Source organism: Lithobates pipiens, unplaced genomic scaffold (assembly GCF_037356315.1).
Source record: "Lithobates pipiens isolate NorthernLeopardFrog02 unplaced genomic scaffold, aLitPip1_a1.2 Scaffold_13, whole genome shotgun sequence".
Taxonomy (NCBI): Eukaryota; Metazoa; Chordata; class Amphibia; order Anura; family Ranidae; genus Lithobates; species Lithobates pipiens.
Window position 1 is genome coordinate 472,716,473 of NW_027507718.1, and position 14,302 is coordinate 472,730,774.

The 14,302-nt window shown below is 43.6% G+C and overlaps 1 protein-coding gene across 4 annotated transcripts in view; it reads right to left on the bottom strand.

The window, feature by feature from the left end:
• The window catches only part of ZFYVE28 (zinc finger FYVE-type containing 28), a 300,024-nt gene that overhangs the window by 66,999 nt on the left and 218,723 nt on the right, over positions 1 to 14,302 (bottom strand). For all 4 annotated transcript variants that reach the window (XM_077477912.1, XM_077477911.1, XM_077477909.1 and 1 more), the window contains exon 8: positions 7,765 to 9,108. In XM_077477912.1, the coding sequence (XP_077334038.1) occupies positions 7,765 to 9,108 (1,344 nt within the window). The remainder of the gene's footprint in view (positions 1 to 7,764; positions 9,109 to 14,302) is intronic.

The following is a 14,302-nucleotide window of genomic DNA, read 5'->3' on the forward strand; positions in this document are numbered from 1 at the left end:
ACAACTAATATATTGAAGAATCCTGCCTAATCTTTGAAGTATATTGAAGCTCTGAGGTTCTACGTCTCCAGGTGTGATTACACCATTCAGCCTTTTATGACTCAGTGGGCATATGCCTAGTTGGGTCCATTACTTCCGGTAAGCCTTTTTGCATTAGGTGGTGGATATCTTCAGACAACTTTGGGGCGGCACAGTGGTGTAGTGGTTAGCACTCTCACCTAACAGTAAAAAGGGTCGCTGGTTCGTATCCAAACTACGACACTACCTGCCTGGAGTTTGCATGTTCTCCCTGTGCCTGCGTAGGTTTCCTCCAGGTACTCCGGTTTCCTCCCACACTCCAAAGACATGCAGGTAGGTTAATTGGCTTCTGTCCAAAATTGGCCCTAGTATATGAATGGGGATCTTGGATTGTGGGCTCCTTGAGGGTAAGGACCGATGTGAGTGCAATGTACAGGGATTGGGACAATTGTAGACACTCACTCAGGTTGAACTGGATGGACTGGTGTCCTTATTCAACCTTACTAACTATGTAACTATGTAACTCACACTGTCACTTTGAATATTCATAGCACTCTTGATTTCTTCAGTCGTTTGATTTTGGATTTATGGAACTTATCACTTTATATTAGTCACTATTATTTTTTCAATTTACTATTCAGTATTTATGTTATGTGTGCCATTTATTGTTGGTTTATACATTTAATTTGATCACTGCTATTATCATTGCAAATAGTCACATCATTGTTGTTTGTTTGTTATATACTAGATATTAAGTATGGATCCTACACACATTTTTATCACCTAAAGGTGGCCTATATAACCCACATAGTAACTACTATAGCGCTGTGTCCCGTGATGTACGATTAAGAAACATATTCTATGTTTCCCCTATGAACTCCACAGACTCCTGTAGGTCATTATCCAGTTCCTACAAATAATTTGGTCGAGCTGGTTCCATCAGAATTCCTTTTTTGGTCTTTGTTTTTGTTCTAGGTCATAGACTTAAACAGCAATTAAGCTTGACAGTCAGGAAACTAGCATTCTCAAAAGAAGAGTTTAGTAATGGTAGACGCCATAATTCTCTCATGGCAGTGTCCTTTTAAAGGAGAAGTATGGGCACGGTTTTTAGACCATACTTCTTTTCTGGGTCACAGGAGTGCACCTATTTCTACATTCCTGTGACCCAGATTCAGACGACAGTGGGCTAAAGCCTGTTGTTGGCTGACGTCCAGGCTCTGCAAGTATCCCAACTTTAGGCCTGGTTCACATGTGTGGAGGTAATTGCCGCTGCAGGTTTGCACCGGTTCCCACAGCCACAACCACCCGCAGAGAAAAAGTAGGAGATGTGTGCATTTGCCATTAATCCTAATGGCACATCGCAAGCACTGGAAATTGCTTCCGCACTGGGAACTACACTGCACTTGCGGTTCTCGTGAGGGACTCAACTCCAAAAATGGAGCAAGGACCGCTTCCCTGCATTTCAGGTGGCACGAGAGCCCATACAAATAAATGGGGTGTCGTTCCAGGGCAAAACACGGCACATCACAGCAGCTAGTGCTGATAGCTGTACTGGGCACCCGAAGCAGGAGCTACTAATGCAGTCGGTAAGCTCAGAGCAAGGGCCCAGCCAAGGGAGGACTTCCTTTATTCTATTTATGTACTGGTCTGGTAAGTTTGTTTAAAACCACTTCAAGACTGCAACGCATATATATACATTGCAGCTTTGAAGTGGATTACCAGAGTTGTAGCTGAAGCGATCAGCCATAACCCCGGTATTTTATTTTTATATTTTTTGCTGCCAGCTGGCATTCGCACTGAAGTGTTCAAGGCTGCTCCTGACCTGCTGGATTGCTTTGACAAGCGGCAGTGTTACTCAGGCTCACCGTTTTTACCAGCGAGCCCAAGAAATTATCTGACAGTGCGACCAGCTCCATTTAATCTCCTCTATGGCCTCAGGGGACCAGCACGTCATCATGACATCACTTCTGGTCAAGGTGGAAGTAAACAATTTTTGTAAAGCAGGGAGAGAGCGCTGTACTGACCCATGCACTCTCCTGGCCCCTGCTCACCCTGTACATTAACACACTCCCAACTCCTGTATTGTGCATGGAATACACTCCTGACCCTGCAACACTCTGTGGATTACTCACTCGTGACCCTTGCACTCTGGGTGTTACAAATTCCTGACCCCTGCACTCTCTCTGTGCAATACACTTGTCCCCCCTGCTTTGTGCGATATGCACGCCTGACCTCTTTACACACCCCTGATCCCTGCGATCATCGTAAGCATGACTGACCCCTACACACTCTGCAATATGCACTCTTTTTTTTTTTAAAGACCCACCCACTGTTAGTGTGATTTTTCCACGTGCACAATTTACTCCATGTCCATGGGGTTAAGCTATACCATGCCGGATCTTCAGCGCTTCTTGCCAGAACCGAGGAGGTGACATCATCACATCACAGTTCTGGCCACTCACAGTGGCGGAGCCTGCAAATCCAGAAGAAAGGCAGGGGGAACATGTCAGCCCTTTCAGCAGTGAGTAGGCGACGCTGGGAGGGCTTTGTTCTAGGGTATTTCATAATGTGCCAGTATGCGATGCATACTAGCACATTATGCCTTTGTCTTAAAGATTTTTTTTTCAGCGATTTACTACCCCCCTTCCTTTTTTTTGCCTGAGCCTGATCCGATCCAGCGATGTGCACGAGCTGCTGTCTCTCACCTTATTGGATAGATTGGCTGGCTTTGGCTGCTGTCAATCAAATCCTGTCACATGGGAACGAGCCCCACTGTCTGTGGGATGCGGCTTTCCGTGGGGGCACCTGAAGAAGGGGAGGTGCCAGGAGCGCCATCAGGGAACCACAGAAGAGGAGAATTGGGGCTGCTCTGAGCAAAATCCTTGCTCAGTGAAAGTATACATTTTTTTATTATTATTATTTAAAAAAAACAAAGCTTTACCAACACTTTCAGCACAAGCAACTGCCCCGGCTTCAGAACTTTAGTCAACTTTTCAAATATGTTTAGTTATAGATCTCTGTCAGAATCAACCTCAAAGATGATTGTTTCTAGACCAGGGCTTTCTTACAGAATGGATTCCTTGGGTATAGTTTTAACGCTTAATACAGAATAAACACAATATAGTCTTTACCAATGTGACTGTTATCAATTTGTATCTTTTCTTTCATCGCTTATTTCTCCCTTTTGAAATGCCAGGGACATTACAAATCTAGGACAAATTCTGAGTTATGTGTATGTAAATTATTTCCCCTGAATTCAACGTATTTATCTGAAGGGAATATTATTCATAACACAGAATTGTGTATTTTATACCACCTTGTGAGGTTATAAGTAAAGCTGTGTTATATGCATAGTACTGTTTTCAGTTTGTTCTGGTTTTATGAATGTCCCTATCCTATTGTCTGCCGGGCACCATGATCTTACCCTCAACAAAGTTCAACAAATCTGGGTGTCAGACCCATTAATACTGATTCTCCAATTTGGTATTTTTCACCTCCAAACTGCTCTGTTTAAAAGTGGTTCTAAAGTAAAAAAGTTTTTTACCGTAAAGGATAAGTTCACCTTTGGTAATATGTTACACCCATATTTAGGCTACAACAGGTGACATTTTACCGAAGAGCACCTGCCTGCACACCTCTGATCCCCTGCAGTGACAGTGGGCAGAGATCTTCTCCTCGTACCCGCTGTCACAATTTATAGAGTGTGTAGCCGTGTGGGGCTCCTCCCACATGGTTTGCATCATTCATTCACAGCGATCTGTGAATGAATTAATTAATTACAATTATCATCTGCCACCATGGCAGATGGCTTCTAGTTCTCAATAAACTGTGACGGCGAGGGCACTGGTGATCTGGAACTAGAGAGAACCCACCTAGCCGTTTATATACATTGACCGGGCAAGAAGTGGTTAACAGTGACCACACAATGTAGTTGGATGAGAGACAGTTAACTCTTATACTGTATAAGGGGTTTCTTCTACTGATTGAGCAGTAAGGATGTGGAACCCCCTTCCACAGTTGGTGGTGTCAGAAGGATTGGTAGATAAATTTTAAAAACTGCGTCTCTTAGCTAACACAAAGCACAGGGATAAGGAAAACGGCAGCAACATACACACACGCACTCAGGTCGAAATTGGATAGACTGATGTCTTCAGTCAACCTTACCAACAATGTGATGTTACCCTGTATAGGCCAAACACAAATAGTAATCAGAGATTACATCATGTTTAGGAGTTGATGGGCAGTCAGATTTGTGGCTGTATACCACATTCTTTAGAGCAGTGGTCATCACCCTGTCCTCAGGGCCCACTAACAGGCCAGGTTTTATGTATTACCTTGGGGAGATGCAGACTAGAATACTGCAATCACTGAGCAGCAAATGATATCACCTGTGATGTATTTCAGTTATCTTGCAAATCTGGCCTGTTAGTGGCCCGAGGAAAGGGTTGATGACCACTGCTTTAGAGGTCCAAGTTTTCAGTAGAAACATATTTTATTAAAAGCTATAAATATAGCTTATTAATAACATTAGTAGATGCACACACTGGAGGAATCCCTGCTCTGCCCAGAGCATCTTAATGACACCATTCTTATTTTCACCGTCTCTTGGCATAGACTGTAGGATGAGCTCAGACGTGTTGGCATGGAACACGTGCAGAGCCCACCAGGAAGTCAGCACAGTGCTGCGCTAATCACAGGCAGTGAGACATTGCCCCGATGCGCGGCTGCAGAGATCAGGCAATGTCTCACTGCCTGTGATTAGCGCAGAGCTGCGCCGACTTCCTGGCGGGCTCTGCACATGTTCCATGCGAACACACCTGAGCTCATCCCTAGCATAGACCTTCTGAGGACTGTTTTTTATACATTTGGAAGAAGTCCACACTACAGGCAAAGTTTCAAACCGACCACAACCAGCTTTATTGCGCTTTCAGCGTCAGAAAAGCTGTATCAGCAATCAATAACTCTGGCAGCTTTTCTACATCAACAAAAAAACAGCACATAAAGGTAAATCTTAGCCTGTCTGCCTTCAACTACATATGAAACTTTCTTTTCAGAAAAAAAATAAAACCTTTCATCCAGGTCCCCCGAAAAACAAACAGCAGTACTTACTTGCAAAGCTGCTGCCACACAGTTTCTCTTTGTAGAGCAACACAAGCTAGCTTCCCTAGAGTCACAGTCAGACAATTGTGAAGGCAATTGCCTGATTTATTATCTATCACAGTATAAGATTACTGCAGGTATGAAAAAAAGAAACTAGCTGAAATGCCATAGTCTGTTCCAATACTAGGTTAAAGAAAACAGACTGCTATACCATATAAAAACAGCACAACACGATACCACATCCGAATAGAAAACAGAATAAAACCTCATATTGGGAGACTACGGTAAGCATAAATATCGAATAATAACCAAACCAAAGTATCTGCCCTCTTTTGCCTTGTGGTTTTCAAATGCTAAAAGATGGAAAACAAAAAGTGAACTGGGCATAGTGTAGAGAGTATGTTTTTTATTTGTTGAAACACAAAGGGGAAGGGGATGGAGATTTACTAAAAATGGGGCAGACAGAATCTGGAGCTATGGTGCATAGCAACCAATCAGCTTTTAACCTTCATTTTCAAAGCTTAAGGCCCCTTTCACACTGGGGCGGGGAGCGTCGTCATTTTAGCAGCGGTATGTGGTCGTTAGCAGGGCAGTTTTAACCCTCGCTAGCGGCTGAAAAAGGGTTAAAATCGCCCGCAAAGCGCCGCTGCAGCCGGTGGTATAGCCGCGCTGCCCCATTGATTTCAATGGGTAGGAGCGGAATACACCGCTCCAAAGATGCAGCTAGCAGGACTTTTTTCACCGGCTTTCACACTGGAGTGAAAGGGCCCCGATTTTTTCAGGCACTATTGAAAGGGGCCTAACTGAACAAGATGAAGATAGAAGTTGATTGGTTATTATATACAGCTGCTCCAGATTCAGTTCTAGTATATTCCACTCAATGTATTTCTTTGCGGTAAACTTATCCCTTTCAAAGAGACGCCTTCGGCTGACTTGAGTCTACATCAAGGACAGACATCAAGCATAGGATGTATCAGTATTCATGGACTAACTTTAGCACCTGAAGGTCATTAAATCTCAGCAACCCCAGTTTATCTAATACAGTAGCAAGATAACTATATATTCTTAATACCATATATGGCTAATCATATTGTACTGTGCCAAAAGGGTGCAAACACTAACTCTGTTATTCCACTGGGGTTTAAACTAATATGTTGGACGGCACTGCTTTCTTTTGGTAAGATTTGTCAGCACTTACTATGGAGGTTAAGGTGGTTTTAGACTTTGGGATTCAAGTTTTAGTTAAAATGGAATTCCAGTCTATGTCCAACTAAGCCTTAAACCGCCCACCCCTCTTTAAACTGGTATTCTAACTACAACGAGAAAAAAAAAAAAAAAAGATACTTATACTTACCTATTCTCTGCTCCAGTCACATGATCTGGCTTCAGGGGAGAGGAGAGATCGCCAATAATGGCTGCAATACCTATGCAGTGATGTCACCCATAGACTCACTACGCGACATCCTTTGTTGACTATCCTTCCCCTATCTTGAAGCGGACACTGGGAGACGATCATGTGACGTGATCACACCAGAGCATCCTGAGAATAGGTAAATATAAGCATGTTGCTTATACAGGGTAGTTAGAGCACCACAAGGGTGGTAGGAGAGGTTTTAGGATTACTTAGGTATAGACTTGAACTCCACTTTAAAGTAGAAGTCCAGACAAATCCTATCTAAACTTAAACTTACTCCCACCTCCATTCTAAGCCTTAAACTAACTACTCTGTAGAAGAAAGATGTGTATTCTTACCTATTCTGAGGACGCTCTGGTCCGATCAATTGATTGGCTTCCAGTGCTGACTTCAAGGTAAAGGGATAGCTGACAATGGATGCCCCATAGTAAGTCTATGGGTGATGTTACTGCATAGGCATTGCAGCTGTTGTCTGTGATCTTTATTTTTTTTTCCTTTCAATATTACAAGAAAAGTTTCCCATATTATACACTGTGTAAGCTGTGCTGTCAATCCACATGGTGGAAAAGAGAAGTTGGCACAGACAGCCGGATTGCGCATTTGCTTCTATACAATTGCAACAACTGTTGATTTTCATTTTAAAACAGGGGTCGCTCTCCAAACTTTCTAAACAAAGGGTCATTTTACTGTCCTTCAAACTTTATGTGGGCCACACTGGTCAGGCAAATTAGAAAAAGTACTGGTGTGAGAGGGAGTAAACAATGCCCCATAGTTGGTGTTTGGGGGAGTAATAGTGGCCCATCATTGGTATCAAAGGGAGAAATAGTGCGCCATCGGTGTCAATGGGAGGAATAGTGCCCCTTCATTGGTGTCAATGGGAGGAAATATGCACCATCATTGGTGTCAGTGGGGGGAATAATGCCCCAAAGACCAGATAAAAACAAACAAAGGGCTGCTTCCAGTCCCCAAGCCACAGTTTGGAGACCACTGCTTTAAAGCACTGAAGCCAATGTATGACAAGGGCATAGACAATAAAAAATAGTTGTTACACATACCAAGGTTAAACTGTCATTTCTGCAGTGAAAAACAGGTTGTAATGGGCAAAACCAATTTTCTTTCTTGTCTACTTTTTCGTACATAGCCCCATAATTTGCTCTTTAAATAGACTGCGGTTCATAAGAATATCAACAAATTACAAAAGGAGTAATGTTAGTTGAGCAAGGTGCCCTTACCTTGTGCTAGTTACAATATCCCCTTTAGCCGTGGCATCCAAGCTGGCCTCTTCTGTCTGCTGTATTTGCCTGTTATTCTCATCATGGTCTTTCCTTCTTAACACTCCCTTTAGTTGCGGACTTGAGGCCCCCACAGCCTCTTCAGAGTCACTATCCATCCCTATTTGTGAACCTGAGGTATGTGCCAGGCACTTAGAAGAGTTGGAGTGTCTTTGCTCCTGTCTGTCTTTTTCCAGTAACAAAACAGGGGGGGTTTCAATCAACACCTCTTTAGTAGACACTGCACACTCTCGTCTGTCTAAATGACCAATCTCTTTGGACTTTATTAAGCTATAGGAAGCATTTATAACTTTACCCGGTGAGCGAACAGTTGTTAAGCTTTCCAAGCTGTCCTCCCTTGTATCATCACAGCTACCACAACACACGCATGAATTAATTAAGCAGTTTGTGGCTGCTAAGGTAAGTTTGTGGGCCTCATCCCCTTCAAGACTTGTTAAAGGGTCTGAAGAAAGAGGGGAGTGACTGCAGGCTAAATCCGGAGAAGTTTCCGGAGAAGCTGAAGTTGCACATGATTTGGGATTAAAGATTACAGTTGCTGAGATTTTCATTCCGCCAGTTCTGTTAGCGATCATTTCCGCCGTCTCTGCATCATCACCATTCACATCCCAGCCATTGAGGTATACCTGTGAATCTGTCATCTCTAAACAACTACAAGAGTTTTGGAGAGTAGCACTTGACATGAGTATTTTAGTTCCATCAATGTTGTTGTTATTGCTTATATCACTTTCTGTTTCCTTCACTGGATCAATATGGTCCATATCCCCATTTTGTACAAGTGTGTCTTGGCACAGAGAAGTCTGCTTAGGTTTATAACAGGAATTGTTGACCCAAGCACTTGTATTTTCCGAGGTTCTTCTTCTAGAAAGCCCATCTAAGGCTCCATCAAGGTCGTCCATGAAGAAAACCCTATCCCCATCATCGAGTTGGTCTCTAGGGCGTCTGCTTGGTGAGGCCTCGGTGCTGGAGCTAGCCCTGTGAGCAGGTGACTGACAGACACTTGGTGGAGAAAGTAAAGAGGACATTTCATCGCCAACTCTGTGGACCATCATATTAAGCTGCTCCAGCTCCTGCTCATCATACTGCATAGAGCAAGCCAGTTCTACCTCCGTGTTCTCAGTTTTTGATGAAAGTGGTTCTTCTGTGGGTAAGGCAGCAATTAAGACAGGAGAAATTGCTGTGGGCACTTCTGGGTCAGACCGGACAGGAAACTCCATATCTTGTGATATGCAAAGGTTCCGCTCTAGAGTATGCAGCTCTTCTTCTGTTAATGTCTGAAGAAGATCTCTGCAAGGATGTGAAAAAGAGAAGAAGCAATTACTAAAAAGCACTGAAATTAACTGGCCATGCAAAGTAATTGTCACCTTTAAAAACGTTATGATAGTCTAAATGCACAATTTAACTTGCTATTTTACTTGAAAAGACAATACAATTGCAGGAATTGACAGTAAGTATATATGAGACCCAACAAAAAATTGTTTTTAGGTGTTTTTTTCCCCTCAAAGCTTTTAATACATTTTACTGAACGAGTCCAATCAAAGAGTAAACTCAAAATGTACAGGTTTAATTCCTAACCTGTCTCCACTGAAAGATACTAATATTCACCAATCAGCCATAACATTATGACCACTAACATGTAAAGTGAATAACATTGATTATCTTATAACAATATCACCTGAAATAGGCAGGATACATTAAGCAGCACATGAACATGTTGTCCCTGACATTGATGTGTTGAAAGTAGAAGAATGGGCAAGTCTAAAGATTTGAGTGACTCGGAACAAGAGCCAAATTGTAATGGCTGGACGACTGAGTCAGAGCAACTCCAAAACTGCAGCTCTTGTGAGATATTACCAGTCTGCAATGGACAGGACCTACCAAAAGGGGTCCCAGGAAAGAAAACCAGTGACAGGGTCATGGGCGGCAAAAGCTTATTGATGCACATGAGAAGCAAAGGCTGGCCTTTGTAGTCCAATCCAACAGAAGAGCTACTGTAGCGCAAAACTGATGAAAAAGGTAAATGCTGGTTCCGACAGAAAGATGTCAGAAAACATGGTGCATCGAAGTTTGTATATGGCAGTGTTCCTCAACTCCAATCCTCAAGGCGCCCCAACAGGTCATGTTTTCAGGCTTTCCATTATTTTGCACAGGTGATTGGATCCGTTTCAATGCCTTAATAATTCCCACAGCTGTTTCATCTGAGGGAAATCCTGAAAACATGACCTGTTGGGGCACCTTGAGGACTGGAGTTGAGAAACACTGGTATATGGAACTATGTAGCCACAGACCAGTCAGGGTGGTCATTCTGACCCGTGTCCACTGGACCCCTGAGCGATGGAAGAAGGTGTCTGAGACTTTGTGATTTGGCCTCCAAATTCTCCAGATCTCAATTCAATCAAACATCTGTGGGATGTGCTAGAAAAACCAGTTGGATACATGGATGTCCCATCTCACAACTTACAGGACTTAAATGATCTGTTACTGACGGATTGTCCATAAAGGAGTTGTAAAGGCAGAAGAACATCTTTTGTGTGTAGCAGCCTCCCCAGCAACCCCCTACTTGCTTACCTGAGCCCCATCTCTCTCCAGCGATGTCCACGATTGTCTAAGCCCTCCGGGACACTCCTCCTGATTGGCCGAGACACAGCAGCAGTGCCATTGGCTCCCGAGGCTGTCAATCAAAGTCAGTCAGCTAATCAGGGGAAAGAGGGGGCGGGTGGGGGCTCCTTTCTCTGAATGGACACACGGAGCTCTGACTCGGCCCCAGTGACCCCATAGGAAGCTGATGACTGTGGGGGCACTAGATAGGAGGAAGGGCCCAGGAGCAGCCAAGAGGCATCTGAGAAGAGGAGGATCTGGGCTGTTCTGTGCAAAACTGCGCAGAGGAGGTAAGTATAACATGTTTTTTATTTTTATTTATTTTTCAAATGAGACTTCCCTGCAATCACTTTAAAACTGTAACCTTGCAACATGAAGTCCCTAAAGTGATTGTGAAAAAAACAATTTATACTTACGTGCTCTGTGCAAGGGTTTTGCAGAGCGGCCCCGATCCTCCTTTTCTGGGGTCCCCATGTCGCTCCTGGCCCCTCCTCTTCATTGGTTGCCCCCTCAGAGAGCTGCTTTTCGTGAGGGCACCCAATGCAGGCATGCTCCCGAGTCCTGCTGCTGCATCCATTGACACAGACGGCAGGACTCGGCCCCATCCCCCGTGTCAGTGGATGTGATTGACAGCAGCGGGAGTCAATGGCTATCTATCCAATGAGGATCCGAGACAGTGGCTGGAGCTGCTGGGCTCATCCATGTCGCTGAAATAATGGAATTCAAGTAAGAAAAAGGAGGTTCTGGGGGCTGCTGCAGCACAGAAAGTTTTCCACTTTAATACACAGAATACATTAAGGTGAAAAACCAAGAGACTTTACTCCTTTATTTAGGGATAGTATCTCTGTGAAACTTTTTACTGGATCTCTAGATCTACTAGATGTCCCCGCCCTGCCTCCCCACCTCGTCAAATCAGAGAATGCTTTGCATTCATTCAGAAAATTAATGGCGCCTGTGTTGAGGGACCAACCTTTTGTATCCTTAATGCTAGACGCTCTGCGCATGACCTGCAAGAAAGTGGGGATACACTGTAGTAGCGATGTCTATTTTTCCAGCTTCAGGGACATTGGTCAAGTACAGTATGTAGCCAGGTACTTGGCTAGGAAGAGAGTGATTTAGCACACTGTGCTGCAGTGCTCTCTGTGCTCCCAATGAACTTCAGCTGAATAAGTTAACACTACCTCACCTCCATCCACCAGGGGGAGTTGACAAGCAGGAGCTCAAAAGACTTAATGGTTGGCAGCACTGAATTATGGGAGATGAAATTCAGGAAAATAAACTTTGCTAAGGCAATCTATGGATTACAATTCCCTATGCATGCCGGGTATAAAGCGAGAGAGAGTTGTATTTTTCACAGGTTGGACTCTTTTGCTACAAGGAGAGTGCACATCACTGCTCCTGTGTGCATATCAACTTGCCACAAGGCTGCAGCTGTGTGCTAAGGACCGTAGTCGCTCCAGAAAGATCCAGAAGTGAGCTGGTATCTGAATAGGGAGACCTCTGTTGCTGCATCACTGGGATAGGACTCTGCTGTCAATAACCTGTTGCTGCTGGCAGAGACTGAGCACAGAGGGACTGGCCATCAAACTGGCAGCATTATTTACTGCATGCAGACTTTATTAGGACTGTACTCATAGTTTCATAGTTTCATAGTTAGTAAGGTTGAATATAGACACCAGTCCATCCAGTTCAACCTGAGTGAGTGTCAACAATACATTACACACTCACATCGGTCCCTACCCTCAAAGAGCCCACAATCCAAGGTCCCCATTTTTATACTAGGGCCAATTTTGGACAGAAGCCAATTAACCTACCTGCATGTCTTTGGATTGTGGGAGGAAACCGGAGTACCCAGAGGAAACCCACGCAGGCACAAGGAGAACATGCAAACTCCAGGCAGGTAGTGTCGTGGTTGGGATTTGAACCAGCGACCCTTCTTACTGCTAGATGAGAGTGCTAACCACTACACCACTGTGCCGCCTCATGTGTATCTCCATAAAGACTGGGCCCCAATGATAGCCAGCTGAAGAACTAGGGGTAAAGACTGCTCGAACAGAGAGCTACTTTACAAGAACTTCGCCCATTGTCCATAGTAATAGGTACCTTTTTAGGAAGTTTAAAATGTCATCGCTGCTACTCAAATACAGAGTACACTCTGAAGAGGACATAGCCTACTGTTTACAGAGGAGTTACTGCAGTATTGGGTATCATTGAGGTTACTGTTTTCTAATGCCATTTCTTATTGCTGATTTTGTGGATTACCAGGTTTACTCTAATTTAGCTGCATAGAACTCTATTCCATGCTGCTATAGCCTAATGAACATATTGTCTTGTGAACTGTGATTGACCTAATCCTTTACTTACCTCATTTATGTGCATACTGCTATTTACTGCAACCCTTTACCATATATTGGGTTCCATTACCACTAACCAGTCTAATGTTTGCTTTTTGATACTGAACCTTAGTTGTTTCTGGTATCTATATTTGTGCCCCCAGTAGCAGTGCAGAATCCATTTGCTTATAGCGGTAGTAAACCAGCTGAATTTTTATTTTTTTTCATACCTGCAAGGGAAAAGGCATAATGAGCTAGTATGCACCGCATATCAATCAGCGGCTCATTGCCAGGGGAATATCTCCTAAACCATACAGGTTTAGGAGATTTTTTTTTTAACCTACAGGTAAGCCTTATTATAGGCTTAACTGTAAGTAAAAGTGAAAAAATATACTATACAACCGCTTTAACCTGGTTTGTTAGTGGGTCTGATGTTGTTTTCAGAATCGAGGCAGAAGAAGAGAGAACCCAATCGACCAAGTGGTTCCCGCAGGGGTAGCGCTACAGGTATATGTATAGTCACATTGGTCTAAGCTGGAACAATGTAACTATTTATAAATTATCAATACCTGGAATTCTACATCAAATGCACAATGCATCAATGGCACTGTGGAAGAAAGCAATGCTTACATGCTTTTGGCAGCCTTAGTAAACTGACTATAATGGTCCAGTATTCACCACAAGCTAGGATTAGGGTTGAGCTGTGATTGAGCAATGACATTTGCATGAATACAACAAACGTATACATGAGATCTGTCTGAAGAACCTTGTATGATTAAGCTGCCACGGCATTGCTATTAGATGATATGCATGGTAAACACAGGACATATCTCTAAATGGAATCATCGTATTCTGCTAACAATCTGCTAATCAGCGAGGGATGATCCATAAAAAGGTATTACATTCATTTCACACTGAGCCTAAAGCAAGATAAATCATCAATCAGTGACAGTGTATAATAGCAAAATGTTCGCACAGAGCACTCAATCAAGACTGATCATCAACATGCGTTGTTTCTTTTTTTTTTCTTTAAACAGATAATCTGTACCTCTGTTAATAAATGGCACATAATACACAGCGGAGGACACCATAGTCATTAAAATTCACAGAGGAACTGTCATTTTTAAAATAATTTATCCATCAGCCAAACTGATGTAAGTTATGCAATGGTCGAATTCAACTCAGTTTGCAGGAATGGTTATTTGCAGCATTCACTTTTTCCCCATGAACAGTTGCTTAAAGTGGTTGTAAACCCTTACAAACCAATTTGACCTACAGGTAAGCCTAGATTAAGGCTTACCTGTAGGTCCAAGAAATATCTCCTAAACCTATACGGTTTAAGAGATATTTGCCTGAAGACAGGCACCGCTGTCTACGGTGCATGCGCCGTAGACAGCGGCGCACAGGCGCACTGAGCGCAGCATTTCCAACAACTGAGCTGCCGCGCGTGTCGGCTCCCGTACGCATGCGCGGGAGTGACGTCATCGGAGCGTCTGCGGGGGTCTGGCCGGAAGTGGGTGCAGATACCTGGATTATCCAGGTAACTGCAC